This window comes from Rhinolophus sinicus, chromosome 5 (assembly GCF_057876585.1).
Source record: "Rhinolophus sinicus isolate RSI-liver-muscle chromosome 5, RSI-T2T, whole genome shotgun sequence".
NCBI lineage: Eukaryota > Metazoa > Chordata > Mammalia > Chiroptera > Rhinolophidae > Rhinolophus > Rhinolophus sinicus.
The window spans coordinates 73,294,333-73,321,447 of record NC_142505.1 but is presented as its reverse complement, the minus strand read 5'-3'; the positions used below and the strand labels follow the sequence as shown (position 1 = coordinate 73,321,447).

The following is a 27,115-nucleotide window of genomic DNA, read 5'->3' as shown; positions in this document are numbered from 1 at the left end:
ACCTTGATGGCCTGAAACTGGAGATCCAGGCGCAGTGTGCTGGTGCTGGGCGAGCCCGGGCGCACCGTCTGCGTGCCCCCGGGCAGCAACAGGCTGATGAACCTGTTGGGGTTAGCTGCTAGCACGTCGCGCAGAGGTCTGGCATCTTTGTGTTTTAAAAAACTCTGTAAAAACAAAACAAGACAAGCTGTTTAAAGCTAATTTAAAAAAATATGTATCACAAAAGGTTCAGATGTGATATAAACTCTAAGATTCTTTCTAAAACTCTCTAGGCAGGCTGAAAAAAACACTACAAGCACCCTTTTTAAAAAGTGCTTTTTAAACAGTAATCACACTTTATAATTCTGATAATCCTAGCAGCTCACTCATTTGTTACCACCATTGAAATCCTATAGAGAGGGATGCCTGGACTTAAACTCTCCACATACACAGTGGTGTTTCTAGTATTCCAACATGTTAAGAGAAAAACAGAGCACCCAGCTCACACAAATCTGCAGGGATAGACAAGTCCAGCTCCTCGTGCTCTTACCATAAACATTCTGCTCCACTGGGGGTCGTTCAACGTTGCTTCCATCATGAACAGCTCCACAGTCTGGGAGGGGTGCCGTGTCAGGAACTTGATCAGAGGCTCTCTGAAGGGACTGCCAGCCTAGAAAACATGAGGTGAAAGTGCTTCCGCTCAGGGCTTGAGGCTTCTCTTGGTCTATCGACCTAACGTGGTAGGAGTACACATCCCGCCCCCTCGTAACTGAGTGAGTGAACAGAAGCAAACATTAATGTCTAACATCTTTATACTGTTAGATGAATCCCTCTAAGATCCAACACAGTGAAAACATTATAAGCAACAGAGGAAGAATCAGAATTAATCCTAAATTTGACCATTACCTCAATCAACATAGCCCGTTCTGTTTTCATCACAACCTCTAACAAAGGTTTGACCAGAGTTTGAGGTGCAGCTGGGATCAGATGAAAAAGGTTTATGATTGCTGAACAAATTTTCATTTCCTAATGAAGAAAACCAGAAATTATAAAATAAGCCAATTAATTACGCTAGCTACAGATATCAACATTACTACAGACCCTACTATGGTCTAACTACATTCGCAAGGCTAGCCACCAGATGCAAAGAGTTAACGTGTAAAAAGCACAACTTACCAGTCTCACGTGATAGCTGCGGCCTAAGGAGACTAAGTGCCCTTAGGCTTCAGATTTCACTGTCATGGGGGTGGGGGGGGGCCAGAAGCTGACTGTGTATACCTGTCATGATTATGCTGTTTTCTCACACACTGACAAGTGTTGGAAGTGACCTTACGGGTTGCCCAGGCAGCCCCTCAGAGGAGGGGATGGTCATGCCCATGACGGGGAGAGCGTTAGGATTCCCTCAGTTTGCTGTGACATCATGGGGTCTTCCCAATGCACTAAGCCCTGAGGGCAAAGACTTATTTTGCCCTCAAAACTCAGCACCAAGTCCTCAAAAGATACTTAAGTATTTACCCTGGAAATTAAGTATCAACTTAAATAAATGATTGACCATGGTGCTAAGTATCTGTCAATCATGCCTAAAACTAAAAGCCAACAAACAGCTTCAGGGAATCACATGAAAAATGTGAAACACCAACAACAATCTTGCACATTTTAATGTGCTAACAGCTCAGTGGCCAATTGCTCTGAGTGTCATTCCAACTTCCGTTCTCAGTTTCAGTTCCCCCCGTTTTGGGTCTGCAATTCCAGGGAGTTCCCCATGACCACAGGGGAGGGCAGACTCTGGGAGGGCGTGCAGCAGGCTGCCCATGACCCCACGCTCAGTAAAATGGGGATGATAAACACTAGTCATAAGTGAGGGGCCACATCCGGCAACATGTGAGATACTTCTCAAAATGCCTCTTTAAACCATGTTGGCTCCATGCCACCTCTAGAGTTCTCTTCTACAGTGTTTTCAAGTCTTCGCACAGAGTAAGTTCTACTCTGAAATTAGAATAACATTCTAACAATGGTCCTTTTATATTATGGTTTTTCGTTTTCCAAGCACTGTCACAAAGTCACTTCTTTTGGTCTTCCCAACACCACTGGAAGGCAGGACTGATAGATATTATCATCCCCATTTTACAGAAGAGGGAAAGCTCAGGGTTGACTGTCCAAAGTCAGTGTTGGGGCCCCATCAGTGTGGGTGCGTAAACGAGACGCAGGGCACTGGGTGTGGGCAAGCACTGAGGTCAGCAGTGTGAAAGAAAACATAACTCCTCCTGACTCGTAGTAGGTATAATAGATTCTTTGTGGAGTTTCCTCTTCAGAGGTTGTTAGATGTATGAGTTCATATGAACATTATAATAGCAAAATCCAACTGAATCTTAAATATTGAGATATTGCAATTCTAACATGTAGAAAAACCAAAGAACTTAGAATCTTGCTTAAAACATCCTAATAGAAAACATGCGTGGCACCCGGACAGTTCACAGCAATGATACTAAGACAACTCTGCCACAGACAGACAATACGGCTCACTGCACTCAAAGGCACAACGCACTCTGTCCATCACAGAACCACAAGTCACAGCAAAACCAAATACGACCACGACCCCCTCCTGCACCTCCACTGAAATTCTCACCTCTACCCCTTCCATGGCAGGCTGAACCAAAACAAAAATTACAGCATGAAAAAAGGCAACGAAAAGGTGAAAAGAAAAGAAAAGAAATATAAACTGTTCTTCACATTTCAAGTCATAAACTGACTTTTAATAGGTTGTTCTCACCTCAAACTGACAGAATGGAGACAAGGAACATCTCCCGCACTCTGAAATGCTTTCCTGAGGATGGGGAGGAAAATCATCTTTTTTTTCTATTTATGTCATTTACATAAAAACTTCCCATATACTCATACACAGTAGGATTATAGGGGTAAACAAGACAGTAAAGACACAATTATCAGAAAGCACACAATAATTAATAAATGCTCAACAGCAAAAAAAAAAAACACCTTCCGCCCTTCAGATGTCAAACATAGCCCTTCCAACAGTGTTGAATAGAGTGTATACCTCCGTTAATCAAATTTAAAAAAAACAGGAATTTTGGGATTCTTGTCTGGGGGAGAAACCTAAGACCTCGTTGCATGCAAACACATTTAAAAACTGTTTTGTTTAGAGTGAATTATTTAAGATTTTATGTGAAGTGCTAAGTCATTTAAAAAAACAAAACAATCTCTTTCCCAGCTCAAGTCAGCAGAATAGCCGGGGGCTTATGCCATGTCAGTTAGGCGTGTCAGAGACCCCCACACTCAGAATGTCCTAGAGGCCACAACCGGATAGCTGGGCAATCTTGTGAAGTAAAACTGTGCATGTGTGTGCATGTGTGAGTGTTGGGTGTATAGGTGTATGTGTGTTCGTGTACGTGTGTGTGACTGCGTATGTGCGTGTGTACAGACATGGCATAACGGGTGGTCATGAGTTCTGTCCTGGAAGTTCAATGCCAAACAGGCCAACTTTCCTAAACATGATGAGGGTGCAAAGCTCTGCTCATCGGGGGAACCCAATGTGACAGAGGGGCTTTTATTTAGTTTTATAGTTGACTAGTCAACATGTCTTCAGCTAGTTTCTCAACGAGTCAATGTTATTTGGGGATTTAACCAAGTAGGAACAAACTACTTTGCAAGACCCATTTCCAATCCCGGACAGCATCCATAAAAATGACCAGAGCTCAAGTGCAGACAGGCGGCTTGGTCCTGGGCTGAGGCAGTGGAGCCAGGGTCACAATGCCTGGGGACCCCAAATGCCATGGCCTGAGTTCAGACCTGAAGCCTCCCACATGCAGCTGGACGTTCCCGGCTGCTCAGGGAATACACTCATCCGACAACCAACCTGCTTCATTCAGCAGGAGCTCAAGGACTTCCCGATGCCCCCCACTCCACCCCTTTGCAACTGTCCCCACCCCGAACCCTTCCAAATAACTTGTTATGAAAGTTTATGGAACTTTTTTGATCTAATGGAAGTCATTCATCTACCCATTGGGTTTTTTAATATTAATTCTAGAACTGGCTATGTGTTTCAGATAATTAACAGCTGATTATAAAAACAAATATAAAATTCAGAGCAAAAATACCTAACAGATGAAAGACAGGAGGAAAAGCAGAGGCACCTGCACCTACTCCCAAGAGCCTGTGCTTTTAAATACACTCTGCTCTCTTCCACGAAGATTCCCTGATTTTTTTTTCTTGTTTATATAAATAACAAACCTTCAAAGAGGTCATGGCTGGCATAACACTCCTAAAAAAGTTAAAAATCCTGGTTTAGTTTTGCTTATTTAGTTGGCTCTTTAAAAGCAGCAGGAAACAAGACTTACAGAAATAAAACACTTGACACACAATGGTCAAAACAAAGCATAATAAAGCCAAAAAAAATCAAGTTGGAATGAAACACAGCATCCAACAAATAGGCACAGGAGGACAAAAAGCCACATTAATTATGCCTCTGAAGAGCTACAGGATTCCCTCATCCGGACTGCTGTACAATTTCACCAGGCAAAACAGGAACTTACGGAAAACACAACCTCACCGACAGGAAAAGCATCCACTTAAAAAATATTTTAAAAGAATATTAACATATACAAGTAAGATTAGAGTCAAAACAGCAAGAACCATTCATTGTTAAGAGACAAAATCTTTAATGACCAACATTGGAGACTTAGAAAGATTTGACTAAAGTGGTTTTCCCTCAAAACCATAAAAATGTGTTTTGAAGTACTGGCCATTTGACTCTTGGCAAACAACTGGGGTGGGAGATTTAGACCTAGAAAACATAAATTCTTTTACTTTTCAGTGATGCTTTATTACATTCTCCTAATGTTTTAAGTCCTAAAACCTCTACTTGGTTTTATGAGGCGATGACGATGGGAAGCAATGGAAAACAGCAGCTGAGGAGTGCACCACCATGCAAACAGCAGCTGCCAAGAACAGTCTAGAAAATACACTTTACACATTTTAAAGCAAAACTAGTAAAATGGAAAAACTAACATATCAAGCTTCTCAAAATTCTCATCAACAAAAACGTCATATTAAAGTAAACAAAAGGGAGATTTTAAAGAAACATAAAAAAGAATGTTTCCAACAATTAAGAGAAATAAAAGGAAATAAAATGCTACTAAAATATGTTTAACAATTTAAATGGACTATAATCATATAAAACTAGATTTCTGACCGGCATTTTAATTAAAAGCACTGCTCCAATATTAACATTGAGAACCGCAGTGCCCGGCAGGGTGGCCCCTCCCAGAAACACACAAGTCACTCACGTTTCCGTCGCTCCTCTGGCCCCCTTTATGGGTGAGGACCACAACTTCCATCCACTTTCGCAGATGTTGCTGTGGAAAAAAAACATATCCTTAGACATTTCTTCCTCACAACAGGAGCATTTCAATTCCCAAATGCTGCTCTTAGGTGAAAACTCAGACGCAATCATTAATTTCTGTCATATTTAATGTGAGAACGGCAGTGTTCCTATTACTGAAATAGCCCAACCATCACACTAGTGATGAGAATAATCGGCATTTATTTATGTTCTATACACAGGCTGAATTTACCCTGCTCCACAGAAAACATGCCGAAACCTGGCCATTCCAACATGAGGACGTTTACTAGCGACCGTATTACTTCTGTCACCTTACTGCTGGGTTATTTGGCGTCACAGCTGTTCACTGAGTGCTGCAGGCACCGTGCTAGGTAGCGGGGTAGAGAAGCAAACAAGCAGACATCACCCCTGTCCTCGTGGAGTTCAGCTCCAGCGAGGAAAACAAGGTAAAACACACAGGTAGACACTGTGTGGAACAACCACTGTGGTAAGAGCCGAGAAGGAATAACAGGAACCAGCTTTAGATGAGGGTGGAGGTCACACGTGACAGAAGCACAAGAAGAGCGCTCCAGGCAGAGAAAAGGAGGACAGAGGCCAAGGCCGGACACAGAAAGGCGGCCACTGCAGCTGGGGACATGCGCACAAAGGGGACCCCGGGGCAGGATCCCATCAGGTCAGAGCCGTGCACATCAGTGCAGAGGTAGCGATTCCCTTCTGTGAAGGAGAGCAATCGTTCTGTGACAGAGCCCGTGTTCTGCTGCCAGAGCAAGAGAAGAGAGATCCCTGAGCCCAAGGCGACAGTGGCCTGACCTGGGCACGTGGCAGGTCCAGCAAAACCCAGCAGACAAGTGCATAGAGCCTACAGCTAAGACCACAACAAGAGCATCCAAATAAGTAACAGAAGTATCTTCATTACTCTTACACTATCCAACGTGCTCTTCGAAACACTGATGCCCCAGAGGAGCTTAAAGAATTGCTTCAAAAAAAGACTGCGGTAAAGCAGGCTTGGGGACAGATGGTTTAAATACCCCTACAAACTTTCTCTGAATTTTTTTTTTTTTCACCGAGTTTTTCCACTTTATTTTCCATGTGTATTCAGAGCCCCCATCAACGGCAGCTGGTATTCTTTTCTTTTTCCAATTTTATTTGTTTATTTATTTTTTTAAAATTTATTGGGGTGACAATTGTTAGTAAAATTACATAGATTTCAGGTGTATAATTCTGTATTACATCATCTATAAATCCCATTGTGTGTTCACCACCCAGAGTCAGTTCTCCTTCCATCACCATATATTTGATCCCCTTTACCCTCATCTCCCACCCCCCACCCCCCTTACACTCTGGTAACCACTAAACTATTGTCTGTGTCTATGAGTTTTTGTTTCTCATTTGTTTGTCTTGTTCTTTTGTTGTTTCTGAATCTTTAATGTAAAACTTCAAGAGAGGAATACAGTAAGTTGTTTCCCAAACTTACTTAGCTAGTGAACTGCATCTCATGGAAAACCTGTATCTGGCCAAGGTTCCAAAGCACACACATTGAGAAACACTAAAACAACGCATGCTTCTTCAAAAAACTAAGCACACTAATGTTTTACCAGTAAAATTTCTGCAAGGATATCACCAGACTATATACTCATGCAACCTGTTACCTTATTAGAATAACTATTTATACCAAAGACATGAAAGTAACAATATTAAAGGTGCAGAAAATGGCCAGCTACGTACATTACAGTTCATTCCTCTTTTAGATTCCCCAAAGGAAAAAAACAGAGCTAACTGGTATATAAAATTCATTTTCAGTTCAGTAAGAAGATATCCAAAACAACTAACCACATAAGAGAATTCAAAACCAAATGTCAAGCAGTTCAAATTTTAAGAAAGGAAATTTCCAAAGTTGTTTCCATGAGTGCCCAGGTGTCTTAGCTCTTAAAATTATGCTGAAGGCTTGAGCTGTTAACCTCAAAATACATCTATGAGGGACAACAAAGGCTGTGACTGAGTCCAGTTCTGCAGGACATGACGGAAGAAGGGCAAATGTGTCCCTGACCACCACACCTGGCACAGCACCGTGGGCACAACATACCTACATCAGGAAGACCTGAGCCACACACGCAAAACACCATCAGCACAGGTCCAGGCTGGACTCGGGCAAGATGAGTGCCAGATGAAAATGGCTGATCAATCATTCTTTACCCCAAGTATATCAACACTCTCTGCTTTGAGAGGATTTTCAACCACTCAGAAAGCAGCTATAATACAGAAAAGGAAAAAAAATTCCCTGAACAAACCAGAAACACCCGTGTAGTTTATTTTAGGGAAAAAGACTCCTGGCTTTAATCAGAAACTACAGAGTATGAGGCCATTTTCTTCACACTGTTCTAAAACAATTTGGATTGGATAACAATGCTTACTAAATGAATTCCCCGCTCACAGGACATCTGAAGGGTTAGACTGGGGGTGGGGAGGAACACAAAAAAAAACCAAAGTTGCTTCAGGCAGGCATGCAAAGACAGCAAGAATTACAGCTGACAGAAAAGAGAGTAATTTTAAAAAGGAGACAAACATAAAAAGACTAGGACATTGAGAACACATGCACAGACCTCATATGAAAGCACCAATAGTTGTATATTATGTAAAATAAAGTGTATACTTGAGCTCTCATTAGGAAGTGATATCAATTCACTTAGTTTAACCACGCTTGTTTGTATGCACGTAAATTGGTAAATATGTATGTGTATTACATATATTTGGAAGCTCAAAGAGAAGGAGTCTTCCAATTTGGAAAATTCACTTCCATATAATACTGTTTCCCAATTACACTCTACTATTAGGGCATCACTTACAATTTTTAGGATCAATCATAACACTATCAATTCCCAGTGAGGTATTTTGGTCATTGTACATATTTTTAGCTGTCTACAGATAAGAAACCAGTATGTGAGGTAAAAAGTTGTGTTGTTTTCATATACACTCCCTATCTATATCTAAATCTAGTTATCTACCTACTCCTGTTTACCGCTGGGGGAAAAGTATACCAAAAACAAAAATAAAACCTCCAGGATCTTAAAATGTCTAAATGGCCAAAGGATACTTAAAAACATAAGCATGAAAAATACACGTGTTTGTAGTAATGTAAAATGAAATCGTTAACAAATTATTTTTAAATATCTATTGACTAGAAACAAAATCAAATACGTAAGAAAGTTAATAGCTGAAACTTCTTCATTTGCTTACACTTCAAATTTAAACACTGCCAAAGAGATATTTTATTTGCATATATATTTCCTTGGTAATTCTTAAAAAAAAAAAAAAAAAAAAAAAATCAAAGGACCTCTAGCGTTCTTAGAAGTTTTTCACTGTATCATTGTCTATAATGGCAAAAGACTGGGAACAATCTCAATGGTCATCGGTGGGGGAAGGGTTAAATAAGTTATGGCATGTCCACGTAATATTATATCGCCATAAAACAGAATGAAAAGCACTTTGTGTTCTGATATTAAATGATGAGGTGGTAATTAGAAAAAGTAAGAACTGTGTGTCTATTATGCTTCCTTTTGTGGGAAACAAAAGAAGATACACAGCTCTTACTACAAATGTAAAACGCCTCTAGGGACACACAGCACACTGTTAACACTGGGTGTCCCCGGGAAGGGGTGTGGGGATTTGGAGGACACGGAGGGAGGGACACTTTTTCACAGCACACCCTTCCATATACTTTGAATTTTAAATCATGTAAATACATTATTTATTTTAAAAAATAATTTAAATTTTCTGGTTTATTATTGAGTATGTTTAAATGCATTTGGCTTACCATCATCTGATCACAAAATTTATCATTGAAGGAGTTTGGGAAGAGCCTGGTAACTGAAGTCAGACGATTCACAACGTTCAGAGTCAAGCTTCGATAATCCCCCAGCATCATCAACAAAGGTCGCATATGAGTGTGGATTTGATCTACTTCTATGGTAGCACCTTCTAAAAACTATTAAAAAACAAAGGTTACAAATGAAAACAGGTAACAGAATATACTTTATAATAGAATGGAACACATACGCAATGTTAGCAGCAAGTTGTCTTCTCTTGGGAAAATGGAATATTAACCATACATATTCCAAAAGTATGACGAAATGAGGAAGATTAGTCATTACTGTTTAAAACGAGGTGTGATCAAAAAAACACGGTGACTGTTTAAGTTAAATTTATTACGGTAAAAGACACATTGCCATTAATCCCCTGTAAAACACTTCTCCGCGCTTTGAATATACTTATCCCATCATTCTTGCCACTTTCTGAAGCAGTTCTGGAAGTCCTCTTTCGTGAGTGTCTTTAGTTGCACTGTTGTGGCTGCCTGGATGTCATGAATCATTTTGACTTTGGGGAAGAGCCAGAAGTCGCACGTCGCCAGATCCTGTGAATAAGGTGGATGAGGACACACTGTAATGTTTTTATTTGACAGAAATTTCCGTAAGAGAAGCGATGTGTGACTTGGAGTGTTGTCATGATGGAGGACACTTTAAAACACACCTTCTCTCAACCGTAGCTCAGACGTGACTGACTGCACCAAACAAGTTGAAACTTGTCACACCATGTTACTAAGCTTTAATGTGCCACTTCCCATATTGAAGATCCCTGCCTTTCCATTGGATGGCACTCGACAGCAGCATTCACCATATTTTCTGATCACAACAGAAAGGCTCTGTGTCACACATTGCTTCTGGTACAGCAATTTCTGTCAAATAAAAACATTACTACAGTGTGTTCTCATTCACCTTATTCACCGGATCTGGCACCGTGCGACTTCTGGCTCTTTCCTAAAGTCAAAATGACCATGAAAGGAAACTGTTTTGAATCGATTCAGGACATGGAGGCAGCCACAACAGCGCAACTAAAGACACTCACAAAAGAGGACTTCTAGAACTGCTTCAGAAAACGGCAAGAACAATGGGATAAGTGTGTTTGAAGCAAGGGGGAGTATTTTCAGGGGATTAATGGCAATGTGTTTTTCACTGTAATAAATTTTTTTTATTTAAACATTTATCATATTGTTTGATCACACCTCGTATTTTAAAATGTTCAGTATAACTATGAAACAGGTAGAGACATCATTACAATCCAGCATGTATTAACCACAGGCTCTTTCTGACATACAAAGTAAACAGGAAGAACCCTTCAGGCAGAATTCTCACACACCCACTCACCTTTCTCATACAGGCTTCTCCAGCCTCCTGGAGCTCACTATTGGTGGAATTAAGTGCTTTGAAGAGTGCAGCAATGATCTTCTCTCTAGATTGAGGAAGGTAATTGCAGGCAGCAAGCGCATCTTTTGGGAGAGAAATCAATATAATTTTCATTATTAACTTGAAAAACACATAAACAATTTCCCTGTCTAAAGGCTTTTACCAACCAACAAAAAATATGCATCACTAAACCTCTTTCCTAGCATCTGGCCTCAAGAAAGACAAAAGAATGCATGGTCTTCTACACACATTATCTGAAGTGAAGTCAACAACATGCTAGAAAGGCCATGATAAATCTTACACCCTCTAGATAGGAGAAAGAGGGCTAAAGGGGGAAAACAGAGGGTCCCCACTAACACTGCTGCCCCCAAGACATCTTCACATAGGGTGAGCATGGCTGACCTGCAGGCAGATATACTGAATTCATGCAGACGGCACACCTTGAATTTTGTGGTGAAGGGAACAGACAGACAGACACAACTTGGCTTCTCTCTATTGTCCATGTCTAATCAGGCAGCCTCCTCCCAACTTGGGGAGATAAAGACTTTGAAAATACAAATATTCTTAGGAAGGGGCCACACCTCAATCCTATGTTAAGATACAACATTCTGACACGAGTAATGTCCATATCAGCTAACAGGAATGTATGAGAGGCACCCCAAAGAAAAACCCCAACAGGAGAAGTGAGAAGCTGCCACATCCCTGTTGCGGCACCTCCCCCACTCTGGCTTTCTGTGTCTTCAACACCCCACCCCATCCTCAAGCTCGAGTCTATGGTCTGTCTCTCTGCTTCTTATCACTAAATCAAGGATTCTGGCAATATTTTGTTAAGGGTGTAAATATCAACAAAGCAAGAGACAAAGTCAACTAAAATGCTAATATTGGGTATTTATTTACAAAAAAAAATAGGGGGTGGCTGTTTCTAAGTATAAGGGTGAGTACCGATCTAGAACATTTTCCTAAACTTTGCACAATTCCTGTGCCCAACACTGCAAACTGATGTTCCTCATTAAAGCCTAGGGACAGGAGTCTCAAATACTTCTGAATCATTACAGTCTATAAAGGCTGCCGTGTATCTTACTATATACTCTGCTGCAGATGAAAATGGACTATCAGAATGGTATGACAACTCTCTAAAACCAGAATATTAGGTTCATAAGAGAACTATAAAGTTTACTATAGAGTAAAATCCATAGTTTATTACAAAGTAAGAAATGATTTAAATCCTAACAACCTATATAATCTACTGATATCTAGCTCACTGCATAGTTCGATAACTTTGCAAACATAATTTTTTGATCTCACTTTTAAAAGAACATAAAAAGTAAAAAAAAAAAACAAAAAAAAACTAAACAACAACAAAAAAGGCCTCTATCCCCTTTCACTTTTATACCCAGTAACTCACTTCCAATTTACATTAACTTACTTAATGCTGCAATTCGCAAAGGAACGAGTGACGGAAGGCTTTTGTAACAGGGCAGCTTTGTTAAAGCTGAATCTTCAGCCTCACATAAATTCAAGAGCTGAAAAAGAGAAAACATTTTAATTTAGTCTGCTCTTACTGTAAAGACATAAGAACCTTGCAAATAACTGAACACGGCAATCTTCCACACACCCCACAACACAATTAACAATTGACTAACTAAACCAAAAGAATTTAAGTATCAAAATGTAACTGAGCTTCCTCATTCTACAGCAAAGTCAGTCAGCCTCATTAGTGACAGAAATTACTTTCTCACCCACTGATACCATGTTTTTCTTTACACACAGAATCACTTTAACTGCAACTGCAAATCCCATGATGGCAGGAACACTCATGCTTGTTCAGAGCTGCTTCCCAATGTCTCGGGTCAGGGCTCAGCAAATGTAAGTACTGTTGTTCAATTATTTGAACAATAATACTTTTTTTTTCAAGTACAGAAAAGCATAAAGAAGGAAGTTGAAAGTCACTGGGATTATAACTCAGAGATTCTGAAAATGGTTATCCTTCTAGACATTTATTTTATCATACCAGTATATATTTATATATCTAATATCTAAAATACCACATATGGTATTTTATTATTATTTTACCATTCTATTTACATCTGCAAAAAATGGTATAGCTATACCATTTTTTTCCTTAAAGATTCCCACCTTGTAAAAGATTTAAAACAGTAGAAAAGGATATACAGTGGTAACTACTTCAAGTTACCACCCCATTCCCCTCCCCTAAGAAACCACCATTACTAGTTACTTGTATGCCCTTCAAAGCTACTCTCCTCATATAAAGAGGGGTGTGTACACACACATATATAAAGACACAGACACCTATATCCAAATCTAAATAGCTGCAATATAAAGCCCGAGTTCCAAGTGACCATACAACCAAGTCCCGTGGGAAGCTTTCCAGGTAGATTCCCAGGTCTGACCTCAAATCTACTGAACCTGAATCTCTAGGGACAGGACTCACAAGTCTCTATTTCTCAAAGATCTTCACACGTTTTGATGCAGTTAGCACACAGATAAACACTTAGAAAACCAGTTTCATCACCCGAGATTTCCCAGTCACCACCACCAGGTTCTGGTCTGAAGCTTAGTGAGGAATTTTCCACACAGGTTAAAATGCACCTGCCTCTAGAACCACCGAAGGGAGGCCGCCCTCCCACTCTCCAGTGTTTCTCCTGGACCGTCAGTCAAGTCTTAAGAGCACTGACTCTTTCACAAGGGATACACGAGGTATGAAAGAGCAAGCCCCATGATCAAATGACCCTATGTCCAAGCAAACACACAGGACTTAAAAAACCCACAGCTAAATTTTCATAATTCGAAATTCACAGTTAGTATGGATCAGGACGGATTTGCTTCCTTAGGACTTTTGCCTGGTTAGTGACAATGCTTCCAGAACTATGATTCGTGTCCTGTAAAAATTTCACATTCGGGACTGATCACCAGATTGTTATTGTATTCTAAGAATTAATGCTTAGAACCTGACTGTATCTAAAATTTAATTTCCGTGTATCACTGTCTAGCATCGCCGCACACTGGAATGTTTACAGTGACAAATATTCTTAAGATGTCATCTGCCACTGCCCATTATCGTGGGTCAAGTCCGCTAAACGATAGGCAAGCCTGGCAGGACAGGACCCAGGCTCTCCAACGACGGTCGTGGCTCCCACCTAAGGTCCTCTGCTGTAGCCTCAGGTGTGTAACAAACCCTCAGGCTCAGTTCCTGCATCTTCGAAATGACAATAATCAGTGTCCCTTCTTCATGGGTGCTGTCAGCTACAGAAGGGCATCACGTGAAGTAAGTTCATAACAGCACACGGCACATTTAAGTGACTCGTAAATTGAGTCAGCTGGCACTTGCTCTGTGCTAGTCTTACTGTGGGCACCAGCTGATGGGACAACAATTAAAGCAGACGGTACAGTCTCACCTCCAGTTACAAGTTTCAGGCCCTGAGGAGCAAGGTTCCGTGCAGAGGGCTAACAGAGTCCGAAGGACTCAGGAAACGTTCACGTGTTGTTGAACACCTGTAGTTCCCACACCCACCTTCTCCCCAATCCCAGGCGTGACATACCTGTGCAAAGTGCTGTGCCGGGGTACGGCTGGTTACCTGTGTCACTGCCCGGACCTTCTCTAAACGCTGCCTGACCAGTGTTCACGCACAAAGACAGGTTAGCAGACACACGTCATCACCATCCACACCACGCCGCACCACCACCCCCCTACCTCTGTGTAGAACACCTTATGCTCCACCACGTTAAGATCCATCGTGAAGAGCCTGGGCTGCAAGGTGGTGCAGAATGTGTTCCCCTCCATCAGGCCGATCTGCGCGTTGGCAGGCTGGTGTCTGAGCAAGTGCTTCTTGGGTGGGACCATATCCTGGAGGACCTAGGACAGGCAAGGAGGACGCACCACTAACCAGCTGCCCCTCAAAAAGCCAACACCTCTCATCAAAATACTCTAAAGCAATTCCCAATCTGGAAACCGTAAGCGACGCAAAGGTATTACAGATGTCTTTCAGTTAGGGGAGGGAGGGTAGGTTCCATGTGCTAAAACTGGGCGCTGAATGTCTAACACATTTAATCCCTAAGGCTCCGGAGTAACCACTTAAAACAAACACAAAAAAACGCAACTCCTAGATTGTGCTATACCGACCCAGAAAACCAACCTTCTGCTCTCTTGACACAATTACCGATACAGCCATTAATATAAGCACCTTGCTTTTTGCTATCTGAGGTCAAAAACAGCATGTATAACAGCACTGTGTGAGGTGGACATAAAATTATAAATTCCATACAGCTACAACTCGGATTTGAAGGGAAAAAAGTTTCAGAAGTTTTGCTCAGATTATCCTAGTTTCAGTGACAGAAATCTCACCTCTTTATGGGGTTCCATTATCACTGTCACACTTTTTCCAGTGACCTGGGCCAATACTTGCAGTGAATGCATAGCCTGTTTTCTCACAGTGGAATTTGGAGAGGTGACTTCTCGAACCAAGTCATGTGTCACATGGTGAAAAGACTTTTCCTGAGCTGCCACGATCTCTTCCGCTCTCTCCTCGTCTTTTAGAGGTGTCGCACACCTCATCAGAAGCTGCTCCAGGGTGGTCTTGGCCATGGCAACTGCCCCGTTGGAAACCTGCAGGCCAGGGACTCCTTAGATCGGAAAGGGGACGATGCTACCTATGGCACCCACGTCTCCTTCACACCTGCCTGCCATAAACACTGTCACTGGGCGTCCACGCCCCTCACACCAGGTAATTTAACAAGACTATTTATTTTATAACCTCCATAACCTCGGTACTTCAGTAGTTAAATCCCCTACTTATAGGTAATTTCTGTTTGTCATTCAGAAGAGGAAATGTAGACATGACCCTTGCATTTACCAAACAGGCAAGCTGGCAGTGCCTACCACATTCTTTGTCTGAGTTACATGTGCAGGTAGGTTCATGAAGAGCACGGCTTCTGTAGAACGTTTGCAGCACAAGCACTACTGAGCCCTATGGCAAGGCTGAGAAGTAGCACTCCCTTCGCAGGTCACAGACGTACTGTGTGAAGTACTCTGGCCTCTGACTATTCCTTATCAAGACAGATAGGTATCTGATACCCAGAGAAAGCCTACAGGCATTCTGATCTGTCCTTCTATTAAAGATGCTGTAATGAAATCTAAGCTTCTAGGAGAGCAAATTTGCAGAACTGTCTCACGCTAACTGTTCTCCAGGGAAATCAGCTTCTTGAAACATCTTGGTTAGGTTTGGGGCCACCCATCACCTACCTCTCCAGTTAAGTCCATCATGACAAAGAGAAGCGCTTTGAGGAATGTCTGCTGGTTCTGGAGAACCCAAGTGAGAGGCAGCCGCTCCATGAGAAACTTAATGGACACCACACCCCCCAGCTTTGCATACCAGGCCTGCTCATAACAACACGCACACAAGCGTTCCACAATGTACGAAAACAGAGGCAGCTGGCACGCCTGAAGGGAAAAACAAACACGCAAATCATAATGTGTTACTGCGATCCTTAAACTACTGGTTTCTAGAATGACTCCTCTTAGGCACAAGCACCCCCAAAATAGAAGGCCCGCCTCAATCCTTCCTTACCCTCTCCTTTGAGCCCAGGATGATACTTGCAACATCAAATATCACAGCGAGGGCCACCTCTCCGATCTTGCAAAGTTCCTTTTCTTCATATGCCATACAAATAGCTATTGCGTCAATAAGAACCAAGGGATCCATTCCTTTCGACCCATTTTCTTCACTGTGAAACATGGCTGTGCTGGGCTGGCTGCCCACCTGGTAGCAAGGCAGCAAGAAAGGACCTGGAGGCGAGCAGAGGGAGCGTGAGAGAGGAGAGCACACACACCAACATTCTCGTCCCTCAAAACTGCAGAACTACCGCATTCTTTTCTTTGAGGTTAGAAATGTGATAAAAGTCAGCGTTGGTACCTTTCAGACCAACTTTTGTTAAACAGCAACTATTTTAAGTGGTCTGACTCGCACAAAGGCTATTTTTCTGAATGTTTTCCATTATACACTGTATATTTTCAGATTTTCTCAATCATGTGTCAAAAATGTATTGGTTTAAAATGAGAACCACAAAATTGGGTATGTTCTTTTTTAAAAAAGCATTACATAGGCAGAGCACTGGCAGGACTGTGGGTCACCCTCTGGGCATTCCGACATACAAGTAACAATAAAAAGAAGCAGCATCCAGCTGGGGCACCCAACACACACAGAGAACAATCTGCCAGCAACTAGTATTAGGTTGGTGCCAAAGTAACTGCGGTTTAAAAGGTTAAAAATAATTCCAAAAAGTGCAATTACTTTGGCACCAACCTAATAACGAATGCTTCGCAGGTACCCAGCACCAGCATGAGAGGTACTGAGGTTACACTGCTGGGAAGTTAACAAACACAGAGGAAACACTGCGCAACAATCTCAACATTCAACTGTGCAGCACTGACTGTTCTGGCCAAGAAGAGTTAAGGGGAAAGGTCTACATGTTCCACAGGGTTCAGAGGAAGCGGCTCGCCGATCTTCAGGGGAGGGCTTTGAGGGAACAACTGGAGCCGTGCTACTAAAGCCTGTGCCCTGACCAGCGCTGGCCTGGCAGGAGTGGCAAACATTCGGAGTAAGTGTTCAGAAACCCACACAGCACTGGGCATTGCCGTGCCATTCTCACAGTCTTTTACAAAAGCACCAGTCTGCAGTGGATTAGAAATAAAACCAAAGAGACAAACAAAATCGGTCCTTCACCGCCGAGAGCCTGAGAGCCCTGCAGCAGAGGCCAGCGGCCCCTCGAGGCGGGGGAGCGGACAGGCGACCATCCCAGGAGGACAGAGGAGCAGTGCCAGGGAGACTTCGAGGAGCTGGCTAAAGAGCAGAGAGCAGGTGACAGAGCAGAGAGGTGACATTGGAAAACAACGCCATGGAAGAATATCAGCAACAAGTGTGCCTACAAACTCTGTTTTACACGCAGAGCGTCCAACATTATTCAGCCCCCATTTTTCATGAAAAACAAACGGCCAAAATATTGAGTGTATTTCGCAGATAATACCTGGTAACAATTTTCACAATACAGCAAGCACCCATCACTGAAATACCAATTATCTCCTCCAATGGTTATTAAGTGGACAATTAACAAAGCTCAGAACCCAATCACCCAAACTCAGCCTCTCTGAAACCCCACAATGCCCCGACCAAGTTTTAGAAGCACCACTTCCCCTGGGCCACTCACCGCACTGCTGGGCCACTGCCACCATTGTGTAGTGGCGAATCAAGCTGGCTACGAAGGGCAGGGCGCTGGGCCGGAGGTCTTTAATGACAGCAGACATGAAGGCTCCTGTCAGAGCCTGCTCAAACGTCTTCCGAGCCGGAGTGTCCTGGGCTTTGTAGCGATGTGATATGATGACATTAGGTATGGTCTTTTCTGTAAAGCTGAAAGACAAAACTAAGTCCATCACCACAGCACCAAAATCCTCGGCCGATGAGTCCACCATGACTTTTTTATTTTCAACCTACACACCTTCCTCTTGTTTAGATGAGCCTGAGTGCGTTCAAGTCTCTGCTTTAATGTCAGCAACACCCGGAATCAAATACAATGAATTTCATTATAAATATTTATAGCCAGTGGTTTAACAGACACCAAATATGTTCTGCCTGATATTAAAACAGGCAATGCGTCAGAAGTAAATCACAAAACGGAGCAGATTCAACATTTTCATGTATTTTTAAGGTGATGTTTGATTTTGATCTTTTATAGTTAAGTAAGCCAAATGCTAAGAAGAAACTCCATCAGTGATCAAATAGGAATGAAAAAAGCTATAACTTAAAGGCAACTACACATCTGTTATACATTGAAAATCGCACGAAGGGTACAGACTCAAACAGGGCTATAGATCTCATTGATAAAGCATTTACCACCAATTATATGAGATTAAAGCAGCAGAGTCAGGAAAATACACACCAAACACAAGGATAAGAAACAGTCATCAATATTTTAAAAATTATTAGTTTCTGTGAAACTTGAACAGCTCCAGATAATAGTTCTATGATGAGAAATCACCTCTAATTTTTTCCCACTAATTCTCTGGTTCTGCCTCTGAAGCCCATGTATTAACATGGGGCCCTTCATTTCCACACACGACATCGTCAAACAGAGTGAAGAGTGGTCATGCTGCTCCCCACTCCACACCTGAAAGGCTTCTCAGCTCTTTTCCAGGTCAAGATGATGCTCCTTAAAATGCACTGGGGTCGAGGTGCCCAAAACAGACATCTGATTCCCAGTACTGCCCCCTCAACCTGCTTTTCCCCAATGTTCCCAACACCCCAGTTAGTGGCACCTTTGGCTTAAAGCCAAGAAACCCTGCAGCCAGCTGGAGGAAGTTAGAGTCTTTCATTCACTTCCTGCAGCACTTGGAGCACAATCCTAAGTCTTCCTCGAGGCCCCATCAGCCCTGGCCCACCCACCTCTCCCTCACCCAGGGTGGCCCAGCATCACTGGTCACCTGCTGTGCCCATCAGGAGGCCTCTGCCCTCACATTCTCTGAGCTTCCTCAGGATGTTTCCACAATGTTCCCTACTACTCTGAGAGGACTTCGCTGACCACCCTATTTTTTTTAAACTGCCCTTTTCACGCCCTATCCCCTTAGCCAGATACACTTAATAGCACTTACCGCTATGTGAAATATTATACCTTTGTTTCTTCCTGACTGTTGCCCTCTCACTAGAATGTAAGTCCTTGAAGGCTAGGATGCATTCCTGTACACAGACCTTGCACAGTACCTTGTACCAGAAGGTACTCCATCTAAAGAGCAGCAAAAATGCACCAATGGAGAAAGGATGGTCTTTACAATAAATGGATACTGGATATCCAGAGGGCAAAAAAGAAAAGTAGACCACTACTCCACACCCCTACTTCACAAAAAATCAATTCTAAAGAGATTAAAGATCAAAACGTGAATGACAGACTATACAGCTTTTAGAAGATAACACAAGAGTATCTTCATGACTAGGACGTAGCAGGAAACGATTTCTTACACACGATATAAAAAGCACGACGCAAAAGGAAAAATACATCAATTTGACCACAATAAAATCATGAACTTCTCTTTATCAAAAAACTCGACTGAAAGACTTAGAAACAATGACACCCTGGTAGCAACGAGCACACCCAGCACAGAAACCTTGGTTTCTATTCATTTCTTTGAGGAACGCTCTTCCCTTTCATAGGGAATGGGGATTCCAAGGTGTGGGGAGAGAAGGCACAAGGTGAAGGAACATCTTGTTGAGCTTGAAAGGAAGCGCTAAAAAACTGATGAGGATGCATCGAAACACAGCAGCCAGCCTGGAGGGGCTCTCACTGACTAAATTTGGCCATCAAAATAAATAATGGATTTTTATCCAGTAAGAATCCATGAACCAGGGGGGTGGGGGTGGGAGATGAGGGTAAGGGGGATCAAATATATGGTGATGGAAGGAGAACTGACTCTGGGTGGTGAACACACAATGGGATTTATAGATGATGTAATACAGAATTGTATACCTCAAATCTATGCAATTTTACTAACAATTGTCACCCCAATAAATTAAAAAAAAAAAAATCCATGAACCTGTACTGCTATATACAAATATTAACGAAGAAGGAAAAATCTCTTCCTTATTTTACAAAAAAAGGGAAACTGAAGATAGAAAATCATCATTTTATACGCTACAACAGAATACTACTCAGCAATAAAAAGGAGCAAGATACTGATAAACTGTGTATCATGGATGAGTCTCAAAAGTATCGTGCCAGGTGAGAGGAGCTAGACACAAGAGACCACCCACTCTATGGCTCCATCTATATGAAATATGAAATGTCCAGAAAAGGCAGATTTACAGAGATAGGAAGTAGATTAATGGTTGCCTGGGGCTGTGAAAGGGAATTAACTGTAAATGGGCATGGGGGGGAGGTGAAAATGTTGTGAAATGTTCTAAATCCGATTTGTATTTGCAACACTCTCTAGGTTACTAAAAATCATTAAATTGTACAGGTGCAGGAGATGAATCTGGGATAAAGTGTATCTCAATAAACTTGTTGAAAAGAAAGAAAACCACCATTTTGTAATCCTCATACCAGTACTTGAATCAGGCACCAACGTCAATAATGCTATGGCCAGGAGACACGACGTTGATGAGAAACTGGATGTTTACATTGTCGCAAACTTTCTCCCCACCAATCACTTATAAACTACTAGTAAATTAACAACCTGACAATAGAGACAGGGCGACGACACTGACTTCTGGGGGGTTTCTACGAGACGTGCACAGTGTGAATCCTCGTGTGACAAACCCACACTAGGAATATTCTACAAAATAACTGGAATGTATTTTCCAAAAATGTCAATGTCATAAAGATAAAGAAAGGTCAAATAACTACCCTATTTTCTATGAATTTATCTAATTTATTGCAATTTAAAAATCTATTGGGTGAAACAGTTGCTCATAACTATTTTTTTAATGTCAAAGACATCTGGAGTGCAAACACCTTTTTATTTCTGACATTGGTTATTTGTGCCTTCTCTTCTTCACTCTGAGAAAGTACAGAAAGAAACCTGACTCTCTTCTTTACCATAGCCAGTGGCTTTTCCATTTTATTACTCGTTCAAAAAATCAACTTGGATTTACTGAACCATGCTATTGTATGTTTTCCTCTTTTGTTCATTTCTTCTCATATTTTTTTTATTTTGTTATATTTTTCTCATTTTTAAAACAGGTATTTAGTTTAATCTTTGACATTTGTTCTTTTCTGATTTTTAACAACTTTACTGAGATATAATTTATATGCCATAGAATTCATTCATTTTAATTATACAGTTCAAGGAGTTTCAGTTAAATTTATACAGTTATGCAACCATCATCATAGTCCAAATTTTAAAATACATCACCCCAAAAAGTCAATCCCCACTCCCACCCCCAGGGCAACCACTGATCACAACCTTAAATTGTAAGAGCAAAATAAAAATATCACATGACAAATATTTGGAGAAAGAAAATAACTGAAAGAAAATATGGACTGAAAAAGCAAAACATCCACTGAATGCATATCACTGACAGGAGCTGTGGATATAATGGTGAGCAAAGGGAAGAGAAAAGGTCATGACCCTTGGTTCTTGAAACTTCCAGCCTAACATGGAGGCAATCATAAAGGCAGATCACGACTAAGATAAACTCTAATTCTCAAACATCCAAGTTCTCCGTTCCGTTTTCTCTAAAAGTCAAGAGAAATTTGGGAGCTCCTCTCCACCCCGAATTCTTGAAACAAGATACATCCAATCACAGAGAATTACATTAGCGACATACTTAGGATGTGCAAGGAGCTGGTAGAGCGCATGTTTATTGTCTTCTAGACTCATCATTGCCACCAGAAAGCACTTGATCACTTCCCACGCCTGCCTCCGATAGTAGGGCTCAGTGTTGGCACTTTTCAAGCAGTCCAGAGCGGTTTCAATGGCCTACAACAAAGAAACACAAAAACTAGAGTTTGTACTGAATTACACGATTTTGAAAAGCTTACACTGAAAGCATCTGCAGCACCCAAAAAAACCTTAATGTGTGTTTTTCTCTTGAAGTGAGCACCTTGGACCTGCACAGGCTGTCAGGTATTCATCCCATGAAACCTCCAGAGAAGGCAGTGGAAGTGTGATGACATAAGGAACTTCATGATTCCAATTAAAATGTAAAACAGAGGTTACTAATTTTGTGCGTAAACAGCCAATGGGAGATTCCAGAAATTAAGTGAGCTCAGAAGGCCCCTTGTGGTGGATTTGCTGGATTACACTTATCAAGGTCCTCGTGAGAATAATGAACTCTCAGCAGACCACAGACTTTCCTGTGTCTAAGTTCAAAACTTTAAAGATGGCTTTCTTAAGCTTTCACTAAATTCCCTCTTTAAAAGAGAAAAGGGTTTACATCATTTTTTCAGAAAACCTACATAGCTACACACACATTTTATCCTTTTCATTTCAGTGAGGTTGACCAGGAAGACAGGGAGGCACAATCACACACAAAAAATAATTTGAAGCCTTTAACAGCTAAGATATTAACCTTAATGATAATTATGTACATATACATCAAAGAACTAATCTGTGCCAAAGATTAAATATGTATCCAGGGTCTATGTAAGGAGCCAGAGGGGGAGCTGACAGGGAGGGACAGAGGCCCTGCCCTTCAGACCAGGCAGGCGCCACAGCACACACAGCCACTCAAGTGTGACACGGCTCCTCACCACAGCCCCAGCTGCCTGTCTGGGTTCTACAGGGCTTTGCAGAACTGTCGCTCCTCCTACTGCCTCTGATCTGGTCAGCAATAGGTAATAAATCTTGTGGGGATAATTTTAGAACTTTTATTTTTAAGAATTGATTAACCTATGAGTCATTTACCTGCTGAAAAGAATGAAGGACTGTAAAGTATGCCAAAAGCAGAACTGCTCTAATGGAAATTCACTGGCTTGGCCACACTGCCACCCTTAGCCGAGTTGACTGGCAGCTCTGCGGGGTTCGCTGCGGCCCTGAGGAGGCTGTGTGCTGGGAAAGGAGCACCACGAGCACCGTGATGTCATCTCCACAAGGGGCCAGGAGGACTGTGGAAGCCTGTCTTCCAAACTAAGTTTCTCCCATGCGTTAGCTACTTTTGGGGAAAGCAATTTCTAAAGGGATTTTCTTGCTCTGCTTAGTCTATGCAGAGGTCAAATAAAAGATGCCATAAGTTTTCACTACTAATACCAACCTTGCTACTGACAGAGCTAAAGCTAACAGAATCCTAACTTAAGGAAATTACCTAAAATTTGAGAACATGCTATAGACACAGATGTCTATAGGCACAGGATGTGCAATATAAAGACAGAGAGAACTTTAGTTCTCAGTAGTCTCTTGGGAGGTAAGTAGTGTTTATTTAGCAAACATCGTGATAAAGCTTTGAGTGAGAAGCTGAGATTCCACCCCACCCCTGAGGTTTGGGGAAGGCAACACCAATCTATTGGGGGGCGCTGGAGGAGGGGTGAGGACAATGGCATGTGCTTTCCCCCTCCCGTGGGGGGGAAACAGGTGGATTGAGAGATAATGATAGAAAACAATTCCTGAGTGACATTTACCCATGATGGCTATGCTTCCTCCCAAATATTTAGTCAAGTCAGGTTCAAAAAAAACCAAAAATCACAGAATTAAAAGGATCATACATCACAATCAAGTGGGGTACATTCCAGGGATGCAAAGATGGTTCATTATACCCAAATCAATCAATGTGATAACAAAATTAACCAAAGTAAAAGATAAAAATCATATGATCTTATCAGCAGATGCAGAAAAAGCATCTGCCAAGATACAACATTCGTTTATGATAAAATCACTCTAAAATGGGTATAGAAGGAAAGTACCTCAACATAATAAAGGCCACATATGACAAACCCTCAGCTACAACCATACTCAACAATGAAAAAGTGAAAGCTTTTCCTCTAAGATCACAAACAAGACCAAGGTGACTATTCTCACCACTGTTATTCAACCTGGTGTTGGAGTCCTCGCCAGACCAATTAGGCGAGAGAAAGAAAAAAAGGCATCCAAGTTGGGAATGAAGAAGTAAAACTGTCACTATCTGCATATCATACGATTTTATACACACACACACACACACACACGTATATAAAATTCTAAAGACACCACAAAAAAACTATTAGAGAAACTTAAAGTTGCAGGATATAAAATCAATACACAAAAATCTGTTGCACTCCTATATAATAATAATCAGAAAAAGAAATGAAAAAAATAATCCCATTTACAAAAACAAAAAGAGTAAAAACACCACAAAAAAAGAAAACTACAGGCCGATATCTCTAATGAACATAGATGCAAAAATCCTCAACAAAATACTAGCAAACAGATTTCAGCAATACATTAAAATGATCACACACCATGATCAAGTGGGATTCATTCCTGGTATGCAAGGGTGGTTCAACATCCGCAAATCAATTAATGTGATACACCACATTAACAAAATGAAAAATAAAAATCACATGATCATATCAATAGATGCAGAAAAAGCATTTGATAAAATCCAGCAGCCATTTATGATAAAAACCCTTAAGAAAGTGGGAATAGAGGGATCATATCTCAACATAATAAAGGCCATATATGATAAACCCACAGTTAACACCATACTCAATGGGGAAAAGCTAAAACCATTCCCCTTAAGATCAGGAACAAGGCAAGGTTGCCCACTTTCTCCACTTCTATTCAACATAGTGCTGGAAGTTCTAGCCACAGCAATTAGACAAGAAAAAGAAATAAAAGGCATCCAAATCGGTAAGGAGTAAGTAAAATTAGTAGGAAGTAAAATTGTCATTATATGCAGATGATATGACACTATATATAGAGAACCCTAAAGACGCCACCAAGAAACTTTTAGAGCTGATAGATGAATTTAATAAAGTAGCAGGATACAAAATTAATATTCAGAAATCAGTTGCATTTGTATATACCAATAATAAAACATCAGAAGGAGAAAGTAAAAAAACAATCCCATTTACAATTGCTCCAAAGACTATAAAATACCTGGGAATAAATTTAACCAAAGAAGTAAAAGATCTGTACTCAGAAAATTATAAGACACTGAAGAAAGAAATGAAAGAAGATACAAATGGATGGAAACACATACTATGTTCATGGATAGGAAGAATTAATATAGTTAAAATGTCCATACTGCCTAAGGCAATATACATATTCAACGCAATTCCTATCAAACTACCAACGACATTTTTTACGGAAATAGGACATATAATCCTAAAATTTATATGGGACCATAAAAGACCCCGGATAGCCTCAGCAATCTTGAGAAATAAGAACAAAGTGGGAGGTATAACAATACCTGACATCAAATTATACTACAAGGCTACAGTAATCAAAACAGCTTGGTACTGGCATAAAAACAGACACATAGATCAATGGAACAGAATAGAGTCCAGAGATAAATCCATGCCTATATGGCCATTTAATCTATGACAATGGAAGCAAGAATATACAGTGCAGTAAAGATAGTCTATTCAATAAATGGTGCTGGGAAACCTGGACAGACAACATGCAAAAAAATGAAGCTGGACCACCTCCTTACATCATATACAAAAATAAATTCAAAATGGCTTCAAGATTTAAATGTAAGATCTGAAACCATAAAATTCCTAGAAGAAAATATAGGAAGAAAACTTCACAGACATTACCCGGAGTAAGATTTTTACTGATATATACCCTCACGCGAGCGAAGTAAGAGAAAAAATAAACATGTGGGATTGCATCAAACTAAAAAGTTTTTTTCACAGCAAAGGAAACCATCAATAAAACAAAAAGGGATCCTACTGAATGGGAAAAGATACTTGCCAATGATATATCTGATAAGGGGTTAATATCACAAATTTATAAAAAACTCACTCAACTCAACTCCAAAAAAACAAACAACCCAATTAAAAAATGGGCAGAGGACATGAAGAGACATTTTTCTAAAAAGGACATACAGATGGCAAACAGACATATAAAGAAATGTTCAACCTCACTAACCATCAGAGAAATGCAAATAAAAACCACAATGAGATACCACATCACCCCAGTCAAAATGGCTATCATCAATACAACAAACAAAAAGTGCTGGCGCGGATGTGGAGAAAAGGGAACGCTTGTGCACTGTTGGTGGGATTGCAGATTGGTGCAGCCACTATGGAAAACAGTATGGAGGTATCTCAAAAATCTGAAAATGGAACTACCTTATGATCCAGCAATTCCACTCTTAAGTATCTATCTGGAGAAATCCAAAACTCCAATTCAAAAATCTTTATGCACGCCTATGTTTATTGCAGCACTATACACAATAGCCAAGACATGGAAACAACCGAAATGCTCATCGGTAGATGACTGGATTAAGAAACTGTGGTACATTTATACAATGGAGTAGTACGCAGCCATAAAGAAAGAAATCTTGCCATTTGCAACAACATGGATGGACCTAGAGAACATTATGTTAAGTGAAATAAGTCAGACAGAGAAAGACAACTACCATATGATCTCACTTATATGCAGAATCTAAAGAAAATAATAAGTGAATGAACTAATCAGAAAGTTTTGGAGACATAGAGGAAAAACTGAGGGTTGCTAGATGGGCGGGGGGGTGGGGATAAGGGGTAAGGTGAGGGGATTAGAAAATAGTTGGTAACCACAAGATGGTCATGGGGTTTTAAAATTAATTTGGGGAATGTAATCAATAATGTTGTAAAGATTTTGTAGGGTATCCGATGGACACGTGTCCCATTTGGGAGACCACCTCAGGGATGATGTAGATGCTTGATCACTGCACTGTACACCTGAAGCTGAACAATAATGAATGCCAACTATAATTTAATATATATATGTATATATATATATATGTATATATACGTATGTATATACTTACAAGAAGCAGAGTACAGCATTAGGAATAGAGACAGTGGAAATGTAATGGTTCTGTGCGATGACAGAGGGATAGTAGATGGGGGAAGGGGG

At 41.0% G+C, this 27,115-nt stretch overlaps 1 protein-coding gene and 1 long non-coding RNA gene across 16 annotated transcripts in view; both read right to left on the bottom strand.

Moving 5' to 3' along the window:
- The window catches only part of TRRAP (transformation/transcription domain associated protein), a 122,444-nt gene that overhangs the window by 60,915 nt on the left and 34,414 nt on the right, over positions 1 to 27,115 (bottom strand). For 6 of the 15 annotated variants that reach the window (XM_074313443.2, XM_019756062.3, XM_074313449.2 and 3 more), the window contains exons 22-36: positions 21,900 to 22,051; positions 17,794 to 17,993; positions 16,158 to 16,375; positions 15,833 to 16,030; positions 14,936 to 15,196; positions 14,285 to 14,446; positions 11,999 to 12,095; positions 10,534 to 10,655; positions 9,147 to 9,317; positions 5,280 to 5,348; positions 2,750 to 2,803; positions 2,606 to 2,626; positions 886 to 1,005; positions 530 to 649; positions 3 to 164 (exon numbers count right to left, since the gene is read on the bottom strand). In XM_074313443.2, the coding sequence (XP_074169544.1) occupies positions 3 to 164; positions 530 to 649; positions 886 to 1,005; positions 2,606 to 2,626; positions 2,750 to 2,803; positions 5,280 to 5,348; positions 9,147 to 9,317; positions 10,534 to 10,655; positions 11,999 to 12,095; positions 14,285 to 14,446; positions 14,936 to 15,196; positions 15,833 to 16,030; positions 16,158 to 16,375; positions 17,794 to 17,993; positions 21,900 to 22,051 (2,127 nt within the window). The remainder of the gene's footprint in view (positions 1 to 2; positions 165 to 529; positions 650 to 885; positions 1,006 to 2,605; positions 2,627 to 2,749; positions 2,804 to 5,279; positions 5,349 to 9,146; positions 9,318 to 10,533; positions 10,656 to 11,998; positions 12,096 to 14,284; positions 14,447 to 14,935; positions 15,197 to 15,832; positions 16,031 to 16,157; positions 16,376 to 17,793; positions 17,994 to 21,899; positions 22,052 to 27,115) is intronic. The other 9 variants (XM_074313452.2, XM_074313457.2, XM_074313455.2 and 6 more) reach the window with 4 other exon arrangements.
- Positions 9,519 to 10,121, bottom strand: LOC141567261 (uncharacterized). The gene is made up of 2 exons (XR_012489769.2): positions 9,860 to 10,121; positions 9,519 to 9,743 (listed from the first exon to the last, which is right to left on the bottom strand). It is a non-coding gene; the product is annotated as an uncharacterized LOC141567261 (long non-coding RNA).